This window comes from Micromys minutus (genome assembly GCF_963924665.1).
Source record: "Micromys minutus genome assembly, chromosome: 9".
In the NCBI taxonomy this organism is placed as follows: domain Eukaryota; kingdom Metazoa; phylum Chordata; class Mammalia; order Rodentia; family Muridae; genus Micromys; species Micromys minutus.
In genome coordinates this window covers 50,946,698-50,965,755 of record NC_137978.1, presented here as the reverse complement: position 1 = coordinate 50,965,755, position 19,058 = coordinate 50,946,698, and the positions used below count along the sequence as shown (strand labels likewise).

At 54.2% G+C, this 19,058-nt stretch overlaps 1 protein-coding gene across 8 annotated transcripts in view; it reads right to left on the bottom strand.

The window, feature by feature from the left end:
• Positions 1–19,058, bottom strand: part of HSPG2 (heparan sulfate proteoglycan 2) — a 94,622-nt gene that overhangs the window by 39,693 nt on the left and 35,871 nt on the right. For 2 of the 8 annotated variants that reach the window (XM_080921417.1, XM_080921418.1), the window contains exons 4-38: positions 18,212–18,321; positions 18,048–18,106; positions 17,387–17,547; positions 15,923–15,973; positions 15,424–15,552; positions 14,933–15,181; positions 14,726–14,845; positions 13,777–13,908; positions 13,520–13,664; positions 13,281–13,432; positions 13,020–13,166; positions 10,833–10,996; positions 10,368–10,547; positions 10,062–10,258; positions 9,812–9,959; positions 8,968–9,095; positions 8,602–8,688; positions 8,466–8,524; positions 8,266–8,333; positions 7,510–7,650; positions 7,216–7,392; positions 6,926–7,105; positions 6,712–6,830; positions 6,253–6,364; positions 6,029–6,142; positions 5,819–5,946; positions 5,457–5,543; positions 4,858–4,907; positions 4,512–4,606; positions 4,143–4,283; positions 3,613–3,804; positions 2,447–2,485; positions 1,879–1,980; positions 1,167–1,361; positions 127–210 (exon numbers count right to left, since the gene is read on the bottom strand). In XM_080921417.1, coding sequence (XP_080777543.1) covers positions 127–210; positions 1,167–1,361; positions 1,879–1,980; positions 2,447–2,485; positions 3,613–3,804; positions 4,143–4,283; positions 4,512–4,606; positions 4,858–4,907; positions 5,457–5,543; positions 5,819–5,946; positions 6,029–6,142; positions 6,253–6,364; positions 6,712–6,830; positions 6,926–7,105; positions 7,216–7,392; positions 7,510–7,650; positions 8,266–8,333; positions 8,466–8,524; positions 8,602–8,688; positions 8,968–9,095; positions 9,812–9,959; positions 10,062–10,258; positions 10,368–10,547; positions 10,833–10,996; positions 13,020–13,166; positions 13,281–13,432; positions 13,520–13,664; positions 13,777–13,908; positions 14,726–14,845; positions 14,933–15,181; positions 15,424–15,552; positions 15,923–15,973; positions 17,387–17,547; positions 18,048–18,106; positions 18,212–18,321 — 4,442 coding nt within the window. The remainder of the gene's footprint in view (positions 1–126; positions 211–1,166; positions 1,362–1,878; positions 1,981–2,446; positions 2,486–3,612; positions 3,805–4,142; positions 4,284–4,511; positions 4,607–4,857; positions 4,908–5,456; positions 5,544–5,818; positions 5,947–6,028; positions 6,143–6,252; positions 6,365–6,711; positions 6,831–6,925; positions 7,106–7,215; positions 7,393–7,509; positions 7,651–8,265; positions 8,334–8,465; positions 8,525–8,601; positions 8,689–8,967; positions 9,096–9,811; positions 9,960–10,061; positions 10,259–10,367; positions 10,548–10,832; positions 10,997–13,019; positions 13,167–13,280; positions 13,433–13,519; positions 13,665–13,776; positions 13,909–14,725; positions 14,846–14,932; positions 15,182–15,423; positions 15,553–15,922; positions 15,974–17,386; positions 17,548–18,047; positions 18,107–18,211; positions 18,322–19,058) is intronic. The other 6 variants (XM_080921419.1, XM_080921422.1, XM_080921420.1 and 3 more) reach the window with 3 other exon arrangements.

The window sequence follows — 19,058 nt, the reverse complement described above, 5'->3', positions numbered from 1 at the left end:
ATAAGAACAGTGGAGAGTTCTGAGAGGCCAGCACTCTAATTGCCTCTATTCTGACAAAACAGCACACATCAAGTGCCTAATAAATGCACCCTCTGAACACCCGTGGCCCTTCCATTCCCTGGTTACCTTGTTCCCTAGGAAGGCTTGGGGCAGCTGCCAGTAATAGAGGCTTCCGGGCAGCAGAGAGAAGCCCTCGTAGGAAAGTGAGAACTAGAGCAGAGAGTAGACAGTAAGAATGGAGTGCAGGCGCCCCAGCAGGGACCTGGAGCCCACCCAACTCCACAGCACACGCCCACCATGCTCTCTGGGCAACCTGCTTTCCCCTTTGGGCTCATGTCCTTTAGAAGTTTTTTCTAAGCATGTTCTTGGTCTGTTTTGCCTCGCATATGGTGTATACTTCTGGAAGACACCAAGATCAATGGGGTGTACTTGTAAACATCTAAAAATCCAGTGGCTCTGTTTTACATATATTTAAAAATGTAGCTGGAGCTGAATGTGATGGTGCACACCTTTACATCCCAGCATTTAGGAGGCTCATGTAGGTGGGTTTCTGTGAGTTTGAGGCCAGCCTGTTTTTAACCTGGTGAGTTCCAGGACAGCCTTGGCTACATAATAAGATCCTGTCTTAAAAAAAAAAAAAGTAGCCAAAAAGAGCAACAATGTAGCCACTGGGCTGTGGCTGTAACTCACTTGGTAGCTTTTACTTAACTTGCATGCAGCCCTGGGTTCCAGCCTAAAGATGGGGTAGACAACATAGTAGCACACATTTATTATCCAAAGACTTGGAGTCAAAGACAGGAAGATGAACACAAGTTCAAGGCTAACCTGGTCTCTATAGAGAGACTCTGTCTAAAAAAAAAAAAAAAAAAAAAAAAAAAAAAAAGAAGGCAAGAAATGCCAAGTAACAGGCAGACGTGCTTATTATCCCAGCACTTGAGAGGCTAAGACAGGATCCTAAATTTGAGGTCAGCCTGGGCCGAAGTGAGACTCACTCTGTCTCAAAACGTAGGCATAACTATAATTGACTCAGTATCTGGTGCAGTTAAAGAGATGCCTGAAGTCAATGATAGTCTAGGGAGTCTCAAGAAATATCACACCGGTTTGGAAATGACCAGAGTCTAGGAAGCATGGTGGGCAGGCACCTCGGTGAGCGACTGGGTACATACCTGAGAGCCTGCAGGGGAAGATGGAGAAGTGAAGGAGGAGGAGGAAGAAGAGGAAAAAGAGGAGGGACCTGCTCTTAGAGCTGTGGCTAGCTGGGGCTTGGGGTGCAGCCCATGAGGAGGGGGGTGGGGTTGGGCAGCAAAGCTGGCAAGGAGCTGCCAGATCTCAGCATCCATCCGTCTCTGAGCCTCATCCACCTGGGGGACAAGGGGAGGAAGAAGAGGAGAAAGAGGAAGAGGAGGAAAAGAAGGAGGAGGAGGAGGAGGGGAAGAAGAAGGAGAAGGAGGAAGAGGAGTAGATTGACAAAAAAAAAAAAAAAAAAAAAAAAAATTCATAAGGTGTCTTGTCCCCAGGCTGAGCCCGCCCCATCCAATTCCCCTACTCTGGGTCACCCATGTGACTGTACTGATGTCCTCTTTCCTCTCCTTGTGTGTTTGCCTTCTCATTCCTCGAAATCAGGCAGAGCATTCTGGCTGAGTGTGGGCTGTGTCTGCTGGGGAGGAACCACGCCCAGGATAGAGAGTTTTGTGACAGCCATGGGGGATGGTGGAGAGCTGCCCAGGGCACTACACAAGCCATTCTGGCGTGTCTGTAGAACATTGGAGTGTGGCAGCCTAGACAGGCTTGGGGAAAGGCAAACCAGGAAAGCCTGGGTTTTGACTCAAGGTCTAATCTCTAGGTCCCCAGACATAACCTGTGCTTGCCCTAGGTTACCTGTGATGCCCGTTGTGCCCGGCCCCTGCCCTCTGGGTTTCCAAGGATCCTCCCAGTTGCCACAGCTGCCCGCCACTGTTCCTCTGAGAGGGATGTGCGGTTCTGATGGGGTGGAAGTCACAGGCCGTCTAAGCCCTCACAGGGTTCAGAACTATGAACAGCTTCTTCCCCATACATGGTGCCAGGCAGGCAGGCCACAGTGACTGGTGAGGAAGGCATGCCCCATCTTGGGGCTGGCACACAAGGTTACTCCAGGCTACTGAAAGGTCACATGCATAGGTTAGTGGCGATTGCTGGCAAATACTCAGGGAACTGGGGAGCCAGGCACAATCACATGGATTAACGTCAAGCTAGTTTTCCTGTCTGCAGACCTCCAACTGTTGGCACCAGAAACACACCACAAGGCTGGTGGGCCATAGCACAGGACACACCCCTCCTAGGCTCCTAGTGACATTACAGGCCCAAGCAGGGCATCCACGGGTACAGGGCATCTCCCATGCAGGCCAAGGGCAATCATGGACAAGTCCTATATAGCATCCCCGTTTCACACCAGTCAACAAGGGCATACCTGGTGAGCCCGGCGTAGCCGTGTAAATTGAGCCTCCCTCTGTGGGACAGCGAGAAGCACCAGGGAAGGAGACAGAGAAAGGTTTGAGAGAGACCAGGAGGGAAGGAGCCAAGGGGAGGGACGCACCGGAAGGTGGTCAGGTTAGACAGAAGGTGGCACCTGTTTCACTCCAAGGAGTAGGGACTGGAAGGCCTCAGAGCCCCGCTGCAGCGGATAGACTGGGGTGTGGCTGATTGGGCCCCAGATAGTAGGGGACTCACAGACTAAGTCCCATGTGTGCCCTGGTACTATGACTCCTTGAGAACCGTATGTGGCTGTCCTGAGGGTGGGGGTGGGGTCACCTTTTATTCAGTATTTTAATTTTTATTAGTTTTTATTCAGGGACATTGGTTGATGCCTGCATGTGTGACTGTGTGAGGGTGTCAGATCCCCTGGAGCTGGAGTTACAGACAGTCGAGAGCCACCATGTGGGTGCTAGGGATTGGCCGAGTCTTCTGGGAGAGCAGCCAGTACTCCTAACACCTGAAGCATCTCTCCAGCCCCCTGGCGTTCACCTCTTAGACCCTGCCATCCACATGACCATTCCTAATCAGACGTCATATCAGAGCTGCAAAGATGGCCCTTTCCACTTAGCTCAGCTTGTTAAGGGCAGCTCTGACCTGGATGCAAATCCTGCCAATATCACCCACTCCTCCAGGGACTCGGTCGAGCCCTGGACCTCTCTTGGCTTTATTAGGAAATGGCAGGAATGAGGGCCGGCTCATCCACTTGTGACTTAAGATACCTTAAGTGGGTGTATAGTCAGAGCCCAATAGAGATGACCCAAGAATGTCCACATTCCTGCGCCGAGCACCAATGAGCACCGGAGGATCCAGACTGAAACCGTCTTACCGCACATGTGAAAACTGTGCCTAAAAGCTCAGTCACTGCCAGCTGGGTGCTCAGTACGTATCAGGCGCAACTGTCCCAGCTGTGCTGGGGCTGTCAGGTGTCCGGTTAGCAGACAGCACAGCTGAGATGTGACCTGAGGTCTGTTGGACCCTCAAAGGCCATCCACTTCATCATGACATGGCAGAGCACAAACTTGTACCTGAGTCCCTGCTGACCCCATGTTCAGCAAGGACCTGGCATGGAGCTGGCACTCCAGGTGCCTACCCGCATCTTACCTTGTCTCCTTGGTATGCTTCTGGCAGCTGCCAATAGAAGGATTCTTGGCCGAGGTGGGCAAAGTTGCTGAAAGAGAGCCGGGCCCCATCAGGCACTGGTTCCACGGTGAAGCCCCCTGTCAGCTGGCTGTTGCGTTGAGGGTTCACCAGAGCAAAGCCTTGAAAGTCCCCAGGAGCAAAGTGGGTAGAGATCTGGCATCAGGGGGAAGAAGAGGGGTCAGCTAGGTCAGACACACCAAAGTGGACAAGGCACAGGAAGATGTCGGGGCAGGACATGGGGGATTGCTGAGACCAGGGCTGAGAGAGAAACGCTGGAGGCATGGACATCTGAAGTTAGACTTTTAAGAGTTGTGCTCAGTGCTGAGACAAGTAAGAACAGAGACCCTGGAAGGCCTTGGAACAGGAGTCAGGTCACTGGGCTCAATGCCGAGGTGAGCCAGTAACGAAGGCCTGGAGTTGGATACCCTTCTGGAGGCTGGCACCCAGCCAGGACAGTGCTCCTGACCTGCAGGGGGCAGACTGGCTCTTACCAGCTGGCGTGAGTAAGAGGAGCTGGCACACTGCTGGGTGACACCCATGCAGAAACAGGGCAGGCAGCCTTCTGGGTTGCTGGCACTCAGGTGGAAGTGGTGGGGTCGGCAGTGACTGCAAGTACGGCCTTCCACCTGGGCCTGGGGAAGACAGAGCGAAGATGTGTGCAGGGACTCAGGGGTGTCTTCTGGACAGCAGAAGCCTTTGGGGCCAGTCTTCCCACCCACTACTTACTAGCAATTGTGAGCAGCCCTACCTACCCCATCCCATGACTAGGCCCCAGGGTCCCCTCAGATACCATCTGATGTCTCCTTAGCCCCAGTGGTGGACTGAGCTGGACCTCATAGAAGGCAGGACTTTGAACTGACCTTGCATTGGCACTGACCAGCGGCGTCACAGTGGCTGCTGATGCTGCCGTGAGGATCACAGCTACAGCCTGGCACCTCTGGCACCTGACCATCTCCTTAAGTATAAAGAAGCCACAGATGACACAATCGCCAACCCAACCCCGAACACCCCCATCTCCTCCTCTCTCTAGTTTGTCAGCACCAAGAGGACTGTGCAGCCTGCGTTAGCTCCTCCTGCGACAGATGCCAAAAATCACAAAGGTAAAGCCATCTCTCCTGGGTCCCAGGGAAACAAAGGACCCGTCCTAGCTTTCTCTGGAAAGAAAAGCATCCCCCAGTGCCCTCCCAAGTCTGTAACTCTACTCACTGTGGCAGGGCTGGCCCTGGCTGGGATTGCCATAGTAACCTGGGGCACACCTGCAGGGAGAGAGACAGTGGAATCCTGGGAAACGGGTGAAGAGCCTGGGCCCAAGCAAGGAATCTGGGCTTGGACTCAATGATCCCACAGTAAGGAAAACAAAACAAAACCTCATGAGCCTTGTGAGCCCATTTCATAGATGAGGCATGCATGGGGGGAGAGAAAAACAAGAGTAGGGCCAAGACTGCAGCCGGTGAGTTGACTCCATCAGGCCTTGACCCCAAGGTTCAAGATCAAGAGGCCTAATGTTGGGCCTGATGGTGTGAGCCTATAGTCACCCTCAGGTAGGAGAGGGTCAGTAGTTCAAGGCCATACACGATGATGCAGTGAATTTGTGGCTATCCTGGACTACATGAAACTCCACAACAAAACAAAACAAAACAGAGCAAAGATCTAGGGCAAGGGTTCCCAACCCATGGACCATGCATGACCCACTGGGGGTCAAATGACCCTTTCAGGGGCTCCTTATGAATAGGACGGATGGGGCTCGCTGATGGCGTTCAAGTATCCCCTGCTGGACCCCTGGCTCTTCCCACCAGACATCTCACCTCTCACAATGACGCCCGCTGTGGCCCGGTGAGCATGAGTCACAGGTGGGGTGGCCATCTGTGTCCAGGAAACAAGTGTGGGCAGCCCTGAGAGAGTGGGCAAGTCCAGTCAGTAAGGCATTGGCTGCTCCTGCTCGCAGAGCAAGGAGGCGGGGAAATCTACACTAAGAGTTTCTTTCCCATCCCATCATGCAGTTCTCAGGGGCTGAGGTGGGTACACTGTCCTCGTTTAAGAACCTAGAGCTCTGAAATTGAGGGTACCACTCCCCAGTGGCCAACCCGGACTTAACTGTAACCCCTCTCCAGTGCTAGGCAAGAGAGGAAGTAGGAAGGGTGGTGGGCATTTAGGGGCCCAGACTCACTGGCCAGCAGCAGGGGCTCCATAGCATGGGCAGGGCTGGCAGTCCTGCGGTGTGCCCCGCTGAGCATCCCCATAGTACCCTGGCTGGCACTGCTCACAGCTAGCACCTTCCGTGTGGTGCTGGCAGCTCTGGAGGGGCAGAGAGCAGGTTGAGGCTGGGCCCCTGAAAACCAGGGCTTCCAGGATGGAGGAGTGAAAAGGCAGGACTTACTTGGCAAGCCCCTGTCTCGGGCTCACATGTCTCTGAGTGGCCGTGGCAGTTACAACGCTCACAGGTGCCCAGGTAGAGCCCACTGGGCACACGCGTGTAGCCCGTGTCACAGTCCTGGGGACAAAAAGATAGTGGAGGGCTGGGAATGTGGGAAGGGACAAAAGGCCAGAAAGCACTGTGGAGGATGCCGGACAGATGGGGGGGAGGGGCAGACCCAGGCTCACCTGGCAGGAAGAGCCACGGTAACCAGGGGGGCAGGTACACTGTTCCACTTCCCTTGCTGAGTCCTGGCCGGTGCTCTCTGGCATAGCCACATCCATGCTGAGACCAGAAAGCCTGGGTATGGAGAGATTCCGAGGTAAGGGGATGTTCGTGGTACACTGGGAACACCTGGCGTCCCGTGCTCTATCATCATATGCGCCCCGTTCTCCAGCAGCTTCCAAGACACCGCTCACACCTGCTGCTTTCTCCAAAGGGCTACCCCTCCTTGTCTGGACGCCCTAAACAACCCAGCTCCTCTGGGGACCTCTGGAAAGCTGACACAGGAGACACTGGCTCCTAGCATCTTAGGATTCCATGAGAGACGCAACGGCACGCTCTCCATGCTACGGGCGGAGTGTGGGGGCGACACCATGTTTCTGCTTGCTCTGGAGACTCCTCTGTTCTGCCTCAGCCCCCGCTACCTGCTCTCGGCCGGCTGCTGGGTGTGGGATGCTTGGATGAGGAGGGCATCAATGCCTGCCAGGGCCATCAGCAGGTGCTCCCGTGTGGCTGGCTGCCCATCAGGCCTCTGCCACGCTTGCTGTAAATAAAGGAAGTGACATGGAATCCGTTCCTGACACCCTCGGTGCCGAGGTCCCAAAAGAGAGGAACAAGAAGGGACTGGAAGGGGCTCACCTCTTGGAAGGGCACTATGAAGTTACTGGGCTGGCCAGGGCTGGGCTCCCTTGAGGCATGGTGCTCCAACACAATGTTGTTACCCTGCAATACCACCAATGGCTGTCTGTGCAGGGGCGCAGAACCGGGCCGGGGACGCTGTGTCACGGTGAAGCGCAGCTCTCCTCCATAGGATGTCACCTGGAACGGGGTGGGGGGAGCAGGTTTTCAGCAGGAGACTTCAGTCGGGCCACGCTGTGGCCATTCTCCCAATGCCCTCCCTGCCTGTGTTGTTCCTTTGCCCCACCCACCTTGTCCCCTCGGAAGCTGGTGGGAAGACTCCAGAAGTAGGGTTCAGACAGGAGGTTGTGGAAGGAAGAGAACAACAGCTCCCCGGGGGCGGGGGATGAGACCCCCTCACTGGTGGTGTGGGTGCCGGCGCCGTTGGTCAGGCTGAACTGAGAGGGTTGTTCTGAGGCCCCGAGCACCTGGAGGTGGAGAATATGTGGACTGGGCAGAGATTGGGGTGGTGGTGCCCACCCTCTCTCTATCCCTCCAGCTCCAGGCATGGCTGTCCCACCCAGGTGCCATCCTCTTTCGGGTACCTGGGCACGGCTCCAGGAGGAGCTGCTGCATTGGCGACTGACTCCCATGCAGAAACACTTGAGGCAGCCATCCAGGTTTTGCTTGCTCAGGTGGAACGAGCCATCCGAGCACTCGTTACACAAGCGCCCCACTACATTGTTCTGTGGATGCAGAGTTGAGGGCTGCAGGCTGGCCCGAGGAAGGGGCTGCCTGGAAGCAGCGGTCGAACCCACTCCCAGGTCTACATGGGGGTGTCCCAGAGAGCCGTGGAAAGAGCTCACACATACGCAAGGCATCACGGACATTATTAGATCGATCGTGGTGCAACTGAAACTGTTCTCCCTTTTCTCACTGGCCACTAGGAGGCTCACAGAGGAGTTTAGATTTGAGGCTCAGGGATATGAAAGGACACAAGGCTCACCCCGCACGCTAGCCCCTGAGCCCTAAGATCAGGACGGCCTGACTGCAAAACCTGCCCGGTTCTTTTCTCCACCGACTCTCTGAATTCTGACTATTAACAAGATCTGACTATTGTCAAGATGCAGCCTGACAGAGCGGTGGCAGCTGAGGGCCAGAATGCACGCAGCAGTTGCTGCAAGCATGCCAGGATATTGGACTCAGGGCGGCTGACTCCTTAATCAGCGCAGCCAGGTCAACGGCCTCATGCAAGGCCAGTGCCCACTCGCCAAGGTACTTGAGAAGCTGGGATCAGTTTCCTCCCTTGGCCACGGTAAGGCTGGGCCCAGGGGATTGGAGAGAGTAGACAATGCATGTACCTTACAGCGGCAACCCTCTCCCGTAGTGCTCAGGCTCCCTCGTTCATCGCAGCGTACAATTTCCTGGTCTGGGGGCAGAGGGAAGCATTGGCAGGGTGGGTGGGAATGGGTGGCTCTCCAGGGATTCTGGATGTGGGCTGGGAAGTCGGGGGAGGAGCCCAGCCCGGCAGGTTATAGCAGGACGTGGTCACAGTACTCACTGGTGGGCCTGCACTTCCCGCCTGGCTGGATTGGGTTGCCTTCATATCCAGGAGCACAGCTGGGAGAGAGGACATTGTCACACGGCAGCCAGGGCATTCTATTTCCTACCCATAGCCTCTGTCGGCTCCCCATTACCTCTCACAGCGGCGGCCTGTGTAGCCTGGGGCACAAGCGTCACAAGTGGCTTGGCCATCTGTGTCCAGGAAGCAAGTGTTTGAGAACCTGTGGGAATCGAGTGGTTAAGGTAGAAGGGTAGAACTCAGAGCTGGGCTTGACATGCTCACCCCAGAGAGACACACAGAGAGGCATGATGCCATCTCTGGCCTGCTGTGGATGGGTTATGGACCCATTATACAGAAAGGAAAAATGAGGTCCACAAAAGGTCAAAGAGCATGGACAACTCAGTGAGCAGGTTATGACTGGAATCCATGTGGGAACCCAGTTTCCCTGACAGAGAATGTCCTCACTTGCCACGCACCTATATCCTGAGAGGGCTCTTACCTTCTGGAAGCATCGATGTATGGGCAGGGACAAGGCCGGCAGGCAGTGGCTGTGGCCTTTGTGGCATCTCCAAAGAAGCCAGGCTTACACTTGTCACACTGAGGTCCTTCCGTGTTGTGCTGGCAATTCTAGAACAGGAGAGGGTAGACGGTGAGTAGACCTGGGCCAGACGGGCTCTAGAACTTTCCACAGCTTTGCAGCTGGGAGCATCCAGGTGCCTCCCCTGGTAGTAGTAGCCCAGCATGGCAGCCAGTCCCACAGATGGTTGCAAGCGCTTCGTGATATGGATCCAAATCTGTCACCCTCTTCCAGGCTGCACCCAGGACCCATTCTGTCCCGGAGTCCATTCTGTGATCCTTTAGCTACCTGGGGATCTGCAGACGGTGGCTCTACCATGTCTGTGCCTTTTCTTTGGTCAGCTCCACAGTCCTAGACCTCATTACCCTTCCCAAGAGATAAGGTGTGACGTGTAAACCATGCTCCCCTCAGCCCTCACTAAGAGAAAGAGACCTTTATTTCCCTCGTCTGGACACTGCATCTCTTGTTTTGTTTTAAACGGTTTATTTTTATTTTATGCACATTGTTGTTCTGAATGTATGTATGTCTGTGTGACGGTGCCAGATCCTCAGGAACTGGAATTACAGACAGTTGTAAACTACCATGTGGTTGCTGGGAATTGAACCCAGATCCCTTAGAAAAGAGCAGCCAGTGCTCTTAACCTCTTGCTAATGTATCCGAAGGTCATGACAGCCATTCAAGTCGTTCTAGAAATGACGCAATATTCAAGAATACAGGAGAGCCCCCACTCCCATCCAACGTCCAAGTGCTATCTTGCGATACTCACCAGACAGTGGCCATAGACGGGGTCACAGGAGCTGGCATGGCCATTACAATTGCAGCCAGAGCAAGTCCCCAGGTAGGGCCCGCCAGGCACGCGGGTGAAGTGGGCATCACAGCTCTCACAAGACAAACCAGAATAGCCAATGGGGCATCTGTGGGGATAGGACCAACGGCTGCAGGAACCACATACCCTGCTCATTCACCTCTACCCCAGAGAGCATCCCTGTGGTTCACAGTCCCGCTGGGGCAGGCACCTGCACTCCTCCACACTGTGAGCCCGGCCATGGATGGTGGTATGGGTGACAGTGGTGTCCATGACGACGTCACTCAGCCCCACACTGGCCATCTTGGTGTTATACACTGTCTGCAGCAGGACAGCCTCCAGGCTCGCCAGGACCTGCAGCATCTCAGCCCGCTGGACAGGCCGGCCAGACTCATGTACCCAGTGTTCCTGGAGGGGACAAGTTTGTCCTTTCAGTGCCTGCACGGCATGTAATACTCCCACCCCGGGGAAACCTCCCTCCCCCTCCACCAATCCCTGAGATTCAGGTGTTACGCACCTCTGAGAGCTGGACCTGGCGCTGGTTCAGAGTTCCAGGATGGGTGGGTGTGTGGCCTCGAGAGTGGAGGCGGTATCCCGCGCCCACGAGGATCACGTCTGGTTTCTGCACTGGCTCCAGCATGCCTCGTGCCAGCTCATAGCGCACCTTGTAGCGCAGGAGGCCACCATAGGAGTCCACCTGGCGGAGATAGGACATCCTTAGGCAGCTGCATCCTGTTCTCTAGTTCCTCACTCTGCCCACCCAGCGGAGGCTCATTGGGGAACTGTCATGGCTGAAAACATGTAATGCTGTACCCAGGGAGGCCAGTGTGGAACACTCTAGCCAGCCCACAGAAGGGTACTTAGGTAAGAACCCAAAGTGGGTTGGAAGAGCAGCCGGCAGAGATCTTGCCTGCCTTGTCCCTAAAGATGCAGTTGCCTGGCTTCAGGATGAGCAGGACGGAGTGGGCCCCGCCCTCCTTACCTTGTTCCCTAGAAACTGCTTGGGTAGGGCCCAGAAAGCATCATGGACAAGGAAACGGCGGGACAGGTCAACCAGCTGGAACTCCTGCAGGGCGGGGTCTATCTGCAGCTGGGTGGAGGAGAGGGGGGGAACCCCGGGCTGCGAGGGCATCGTCACATTCACACCTGCAAGGACAGAAGCCAGGTGGGGATCTCAGCCCATGCTTAGCCAAGAACAGCCAGCCTGGGAGCTGGGACCCAGTTAAGACTGACTGGGAGAAAACAGAGGCTTCCCTCATGAGATCAGGCAGTAGCCAAGCAGGGCTGGGAACGGCACACACCTGTAATCCCAGCGCTCCTGCACAATCATGAGTTTAACTTAAAGGCCAGCCTGGGCTACATAAGTCTCTGTCTCAATCCATCCATTCCCCCCCCACACCCAATTTTCTTTTCTTTCTCATTGTTTTTATCTTCTAAAACTTTTGACGCATGCCCCAGGGAAGGCCATCACTGTAGGGTCACAGTTGGGAACCATGTTAGCTGCCACAGAGTCAAGCAAAGGGCAAAAGGCTCACTGCAGTAGATTTCTCAGTCTTTGGGCCAATGAGGCTGGCAGGAAGGAAGCTCTCTAAAAGGGGTTCACTCTTATCGTCATGGGGATCACCGGTCCAACCCTTTCCTGGCATGTGCAGAGACAAACTCCCCCCAGGATTTCCCTGCAGCGCCCTGCCAGCCCCTAGGACAACATCACTTCACATGAAGGTAGGAACGCTTGGAACCTACACTCTGCCATTTGGTGCCCTCTTGGTGGCAATTCAACAATTTTGCTTTTTATGGTGTGTGTGTGTGTGTGTGTGTGTGTACATGTTTATGTGCAGATGTGTGAACTTGTATGTGTGCGCCTGCAGAGGCCAGAGGTCGATGCTGGACATTTTCCTCAATCATTCCCTACCTTAACAAAACAAAACAACAACCACACAAACTTTTACGTTTCACTCATTTACGTGTGCGCACACGCACATGCCTCAGCACGGCTGTGGCGGTCAGGGGCCAACCTGAGGTAAACAATTCTCTCTTCTACCATGATGATTGAAGGGAGTGAACTCAGGCTTGGAGGCACCCCTCAGCCATCTCAGCAGCCCTCCAGCTTGGTTTGGTTTGTTCGGTTTTGGTTTTGACTCTCTACAGAACCTTGGCTGTCCTGGAACTCGCTATGTAGATCGGGACAGCCTCGAACTCGGAGACCTGGCTCACTGTGGCTCCCAGTCATGGAACTAAAGGCATGTTCCACCATGCTTGTCCTCCATCTACTCTTTTTTTTTTTAATGATTTTTTTTAAATGTATGAAAGTATGTTTTAGGAGGTGTGCATACACAAATAGGTACAGATACCAGCAAAACTCAGAAGATGTTGGATCCACTGGAACTGGAGTTACGGTGTTTGTGAGCTGCTTATCGGGGGCTGGGAATTGAACCCGGGTCCTTTGGAAGAGCAGCAAGCACTCTTACCCAATATATTAACACCACCAATCTGCACCTATTTTTGGAGACAGGGTTTCTCACTGACCCTGGACCATGACCACTAGGCTGACGGGCAGGCACAGTCCCTTCTGTTTCTGCCTCCCCAGGGCTGGGATTTCAGGTTCACATCATGGTATTTGGCTTCACACGGACGCTGGGGCTCAAACTCAAGTCATTAATGCTTCTGTGGCAAGCACTTCACTGACTCAGCTATTTCTCCAGCTTTCTATTTACTTGTGTGTGCGTGCCTGAGTATGTGCATATGAGAGAGAAAGAGTGTGTGTGTGTGTGAATGTGTAAGTGTGTGTGTGAGTGTGAGTGTGTGTGTGTGAGTGTGAGTATGTGTGAGTGTATGAGTGTGTGTGAATGTGTGTGTTAGTGTGAGTGTGTGTGTGAGTACGTGTGAGTGTATGAGTGTGTGTTTGTGTGTGAGTGTGTATGTGTGTATATGTATGTGTGTGTGTGTGTGTGTGTGTGTGTGTGTGTTTGGAGAGGCAGGGCCTAGGCTCCAGAGTCTGTCCTCCCTGCAACCCAAGGCAGGGAAGCTGCAAACAGAGCAGAGGTCTGACTTGAGCTAAAGGCTCTCCTGACATAACCCCGTGTTTATGGGTCACTCTCTGCCCTTTGGCCCTGTTCCTTGTCCACCTGTCCCAGGTTCCTAGGAGCCTGAAGCCCACACATCCACATACCCTTGAAGTCATTGGGCTGGTCAAAGCTCAGCCGGATCTGATCCCGGAAGCGCCGGCTGCTCTGGCACACGTTGGTCACACCAAAGCAGAAGCAGGGCAGGCAGGAGGCACTGTCCTCAAGGTAGAAGTGCCCATCGGGGCAGGGCCCTACTTGGAGGGATGGGAGGTTCTGTGGTTAGCCACCAAAAGGAGGCACTGCGGCTCTGGTTCCAGTCACTCACTCTGTGCAAACCCACCCACCCGCCTGCCCCTCTATAGCACCTCGCTGGGGGACGAGCTCCAGCACGCCGTCTGGAATGCCGAACACCATGCCACGGGAGTTCATGGCCTCACAGGTATACGCGCCCTGGTCTGCCTCCTTCACATCACGGATGATCAGTGTGCCACGCCCACCCTCGCTGGTCATTGTCACCCTGGCAGGCCCCGAGACAGTGGTGGGTTAGGTTTGAGCCACAGATCCAGCCTCTTCCGCAGGCAAGTCACCCCCACCGCAGTCGCACCTGGGATGAGCAGGGATGTGGCCCCAGTTGAGCCTCCAGTTGATGATGGGTGTGGGGACACCAGTGGCTACGCAGGTGAAAGTCACTGTCTGGCCCCGGGAAGCCTGGATGGACTGCTGGGGAGGGGTGACCACCTGGGGAGGCACTGGGACAGGAGAGCAGGAGAGAGGCATTTAATCAGCAGTAGAGAGTGCAGACTTGGGGTGGAGATCAAGTAGAATCAAGTGGGACCCGCCCACCCCCACCTCCTCACTCACTGCAGCCAATTTCATCACTTCGGTCAGGACAGTCAGGTTCCTCGTCACAGTGGAAGCTGGCCGGGATGCAGCGGCTGGTGGAGACGCACTGGAACTGCGTGGGCCCACATACTTCCCCAGGTTGCTTGACGGCTGGGGACAAAGCCAGGTGGAGTGAGCACAGAGCACTGTCTGCCGGGCAGCACAGCTCATCTGTCACCTTTTTCAGGTGTCCTCTGGGTCATTTTCTCCATCTTTCCCACTTTACCCACAATGCCTCCAAAACTGAGTCAAATACAATGAGTTATAGAGTGACCAGCCGTCACGACAACACAAAGCAGACTGAGTAGCCCATAGGTTTAGGCTGTGGCTAGCACATTAGTCTAGGATAGCCCATCAGTTATGCTGTGGCTAGCACATTAGTCTAGGATAGCCCATAGGTTTAGATGTGGCTAGTACATTAGTATAGGATAGCCCATCGGTTAGGCTGTGGCTAGCACATTAGTCTAGGATAGCCCATAGGTTAGGCTGTGGCTAGCACATTAGTCTAGGATAGCCCATCAGTTAGGCTGTGGCTAGCACATTAGTCTAGGATAGCCCATAGGTTTAGATGTGGCTAGTACATTAGTATAGGATAGCCCATAGGTTTATATGTGGATAGTACATTAGTATAGGATAGCCCATAGGTTAGACTGTGCCTAGCACATTAGTTTAGGATAGCCCATCAGTTAGGCTGTGGCTAGCACATTAGTCTAAGATACAATCTTCACAGAGTCCCACATAGAGGGTACTCTCACTCCAACACTGTAACAAAGAACAGACTAATGGCCACCAAAATACAGAGAAAAGGAAAGACTGGGCCAGAAGGCTGCTTCCTAACTGTAGTTCTAAACACAGAGAGCCAGGTCCCTTACTAAGCAGTAAGACCAGCACATCTCCCAGAACAGGCCCAGGGGTCTGGAGTACTCACGACAATTGGCCTCATCTGTACGGTCCTCACAATCAAAGTCACCATCGCAGCGCCACAACTTGAGAGCACAGTGCCCGTTTTCACAGGAGAACTCATTAGGCTCACAGGGTGGAGGGGGATCTGTGTAGACCAGGCATGGGGTTCACATCGGTAGGTCGTCTGCTGAGCAGACCCCAGCCCCCACTCTCCCGACTACGATGTGCTCACCACAGCCCAGTTCGTCGCTGCCATCCCTGCAGTCTTCCTGCCCATCACAGAGGTAGTCTCGGGGGATGCAGTGCCCACTGTGGCACGAGACCTCCCGGGGCCCACAGGCCGTGGGCCCAGCAACACCGGGTAACTGAAACTGAGGTCCGTGTGGCAGTGGAGGTGTTGTGGCTGCCTCTGGCCAGAGTGGTAAAGGTGTCACCTTCACCACAGCAGGTGGCAAGGAGCCGAGCTCTGGGACTGCCTCCTCTGTGGGCAGGATTCCTTGATGTTTAGTGAACGGGGCATCTCTCCACCCCTCACCCCACAATCCCCCATGGTCCCTGGAGTCTACCCATGACCAGCCTCTGCCATCAGTCCTTCCTCATTCCTACCTCTTCCAGACCTGCTTGCACCAAACCCTCGTAGCCCAGATGACCCAGAGCCTCAGATGTAGCCCTACCCTGGGCAGGCCACCAGGGGTCCCTTAGAAGTTCCCAAGGGCTTCTCACCACAATTGAGCTCATCCGACATGTCTCTGCAGTCAGGCCGCCGGTCACAGCGGTACTCCAGGGCTACACACTCATTATAACTGTGGCAAGCAAACTCTGTCTCCGTGCAGACTCTTGGGAACTGGGGCACTGTGGGGTGTGGGGGAGGAGGGAGTCAGGGAGCAGGCTGAGCGAGCTCGTGGAATGACAGTACAGGTAAGGCAAGGCTTGGCTGTGAGTGGATCTGGACACCCGAGTCAGACCACGGTAGCAGAAAGCAAGAGCAAGAAGCAAGTGGCGGACGTACTCCTGGTACACATGGAACGCAGTGCAGAAGTCTCTGACATGGACCTTCACACAGGTGACATGCCACACACATGCAGCCACCATGCTATACACGTGCAGGCCACAGCCTGGCCCAGAGTGGAAGGAGGCAGCCAAGTCCGTCTTTGCCCTTCTTTTCTCCCTCCGTTAGGTTCGCTAGGAACCCCCTGGACCTCGACCAGGTTCACACGCTCACCTGGTGTCACTGTGACCCCCACAGCAGCTGGGGGTGGCGGGGGGGTCTGTGCTGAAAAGGAAGCTGTAGTCAGCAACCATACTTAACTACCTGGGACCTGGAAACTGAGGCCCAAGCCCAGCCTGTCCCCTCTCCTCCAAGTCAGAAGGTGGGAGCACATGGCTAGGTTTCCAGCAAACTTTAGGCCTGGGTCTAAAGGCCCAGAAGAGCAAGTACGGTTACACACAATACAAAGGAGCCCACTAGGTCTGTTTGCTTGTCTGGTTGGCTGTCTTGCTTTGTTTTTTCGTCATAGACTTTTCTTTCTTAAGATCTATTTATTTACGTATATGAGCACACTGTGGCTGTCTTCAGACACAGAAGAGGGCATCAGATCCCATTACAGATGGTTGTGAGCCACCATGTAATTGCTGGGAATTGAACTCAAGACCTCTGGACGAGCAGTCAGTGCTCTAACCACTGAGCCATCTCTCCACCCCCCCTCATAGACTTAATACCGTGTAGGGATAGAATATGTCCTGGTTGGAGCTTCAGTGAGTAAGAGGCACATGATGTGACAAATGAGAGCCTACTAAGGGCCTATGAGGGACGGAGTAGCACAGCCTACGAGAAATAAACCAGAAGCGGTCGAGGAAAGACTTGGTGGGTTAGACAGGGCGGCGGGTAGAGTGACCGGGAGCCCGGACTGATGCTGAGAACCCGGGCCTGGCTTCTCCATCTAACAGCTGTGTGGCTTTGGGCTCGTTTCTTGTCCCTCCTGGGCCTGTTTGTCTTCCGTTTCCCTTCCAGCATGGCTCCCGTGAGGGCAGCACACAAACAGGGCCTAGTTTGCATCCCCATCGCTGTGAGTGGCTACTTTTCCTTTCTGAGCCTCAGTTTCCTCATCTTTAAAACAGGAGGAATACTTTAGGGAACTTGGGGGGCCCAAGTGAGTGCTGGTTATCGGAGCCTTATGCACAAGGCCTGCCTGCACGTGGTGCATGAGAAACAACTGATGGAATTCACCTACAGACACACACGAGATGAGAGTATGTATATGCGGCGTGTGTGTGTGTGCTGTGTGTCTTTGCATGTATAGAGGCATATCATGAGGATGTACATGTATGTGATGTGTGTGGGGCCTGAGGTTGACATTGGGTTGTCTTCCTTGAGCTATCTTTACCTTTTATACTGTGGCAGGGTCTCTCTTTTAACTTGGGAGTACAGTATGAAGGACTTTAATTTAGTGTCAAAATACAGGGGTCTACGGGGAGACAGTTTCTGAGGTGCCATGTAAAGGAAGCAGTTTGGCTCCAAGTGGAGACTATAAAAAAGACTGACGGTCAGGCTCCGGCTCAGGATGGAGTGAGCTCCTTGTCTCCAGTGATATGCTAGCCCGAGTCAGGAAGGCCCAAGGTAGAGACGCCAAAGTAAGTCAGAGAAACTGGAGAGGAGGGGTGACCCAGGTCTAGAGGACAGGCTCACCTGTGCCCAGGCGTCGGAACTTGAACCCCCAGGGGGAAGTGACGTAGCGGCCGATGGAGCCACTGGAGACCACTCTATGCAGCACCTCTTGAATCTGAGATCCGTCCGGGTTCCCTTCAGAGCCAACATCCAGCTCAACAAAGACCCAGCCATCCAGCTCCCTGGGAAGAAAAAGGCCTGTAATCCACATGCCTCTGTCAAATGCCTGCATGACTCCCAGCCCTGTACAGCCTGTACCTGGGCAGCCTGTGCCTAAGGTAGGGCCATTTCTGGTACTGAATGCCCCACCTATGCTTCCTGAATTCCCATCAAGAGTGACCCATTTCAGGCTGGAGAGATGGCTCAGTGGTTAAGAGCACTGACCGCTCTTCCAGAGGTCCTGAGTTCAAACACCAGCAACCACATGGTGGCTCACAGCCATCTGTAGTGAGATCTGATGCCTTCTACTGGTATGTCTAAAGACAGCTACAGTGTACTTATATAAAATAAATAAATCTTTAAAAAAAAAAAAAAAAAGAACGACCCATTTCTCCAGACCTTCTTTTCCCTGTTCTTGGTACCCAGGTCCCTTCCCATCCTTGGCCACCCCTTCTGGTTGCCTCCACTCTTCCCATCCCCAGCATTCCTGCACCCAGAATCCTCCACCATTCCATCATCTCACTTGATGAACACCACACTGACAATCTGGTCTCCAGGGATCTTCAAGTACTCGGTCTCCAGCTGTGGGGGGACACACACCAATCAGATGCCTCCTACATACTCCATCTGGAATTTCCCGTGCCACCCCTAGGAAGCTCCAAACCCCAGGCACTCTCTCTCACGTACCTTATCTACCACAGCCTCCGACACCTCTCGGAACTCCTTGGCACCCGCATCCTCCAGCTGGGGGCTGTACTCAATGGACCGAGTAAAATTTACCAGAGCCCGGAAATAGACTATGGAAGAGAAGGTGGGGGAAATCATGGTGAAGGGCCACGGCAGCCTGGCAGTGGGAGCCCAGCAGGAAGGCTGAAAACAAGAGGTTGAGCTCCCACATAGGCTGACACCTGTGTACCCACAGAAAGGCACAGCACCGCTTGTCACAACACAGCCCACAGCAGCCCGAAAGGCCCGTATAGGGTTCGGAGGAGGTTGGGCAGGAAGGGACCATCTGCAGCACACTGGCTAGTGTGAGGATCGCTTTATTGTGACATATTTTCCAGTCAGTTCTTCATCCCTCTGGACTCAGCTCAGTAGCCATACTTGTAAGATGGCTGCCATCTTGGCTTCCCTGGCTGCTGTGTGGCCACCACTTTGGGCTCTCACAGCACCTTTACTTTCCAAACTGGGAACCTCGCTTCCCTCTTCACATCAATTCTGCTGTGGACGTCTGGGGCCACCCAGCACCACAGTGACAAAGGTCTGGAGTCTGCTACTTTACACGCTGACCCGCCTCACTGAAAGTCTCATTCCTTCTCCAGGAAATGTGGGGGATCAGGGGGGGGCCAAAGCTCTCACACTCTAAGGCTGCTGCGTGGAGTAAAGGCTTGGCTTCCCCACACTGCTCCCGTGCGCAGAGCCAGCACTTGGGAACGAGAAGTGTGGTCACCCATCATCCTGCCCCAGCAAAGCTCCATGAGGAAATGAAGAACCCACCCATGCATGGACCAAGTGCTTATCTGTGTGAGTCATG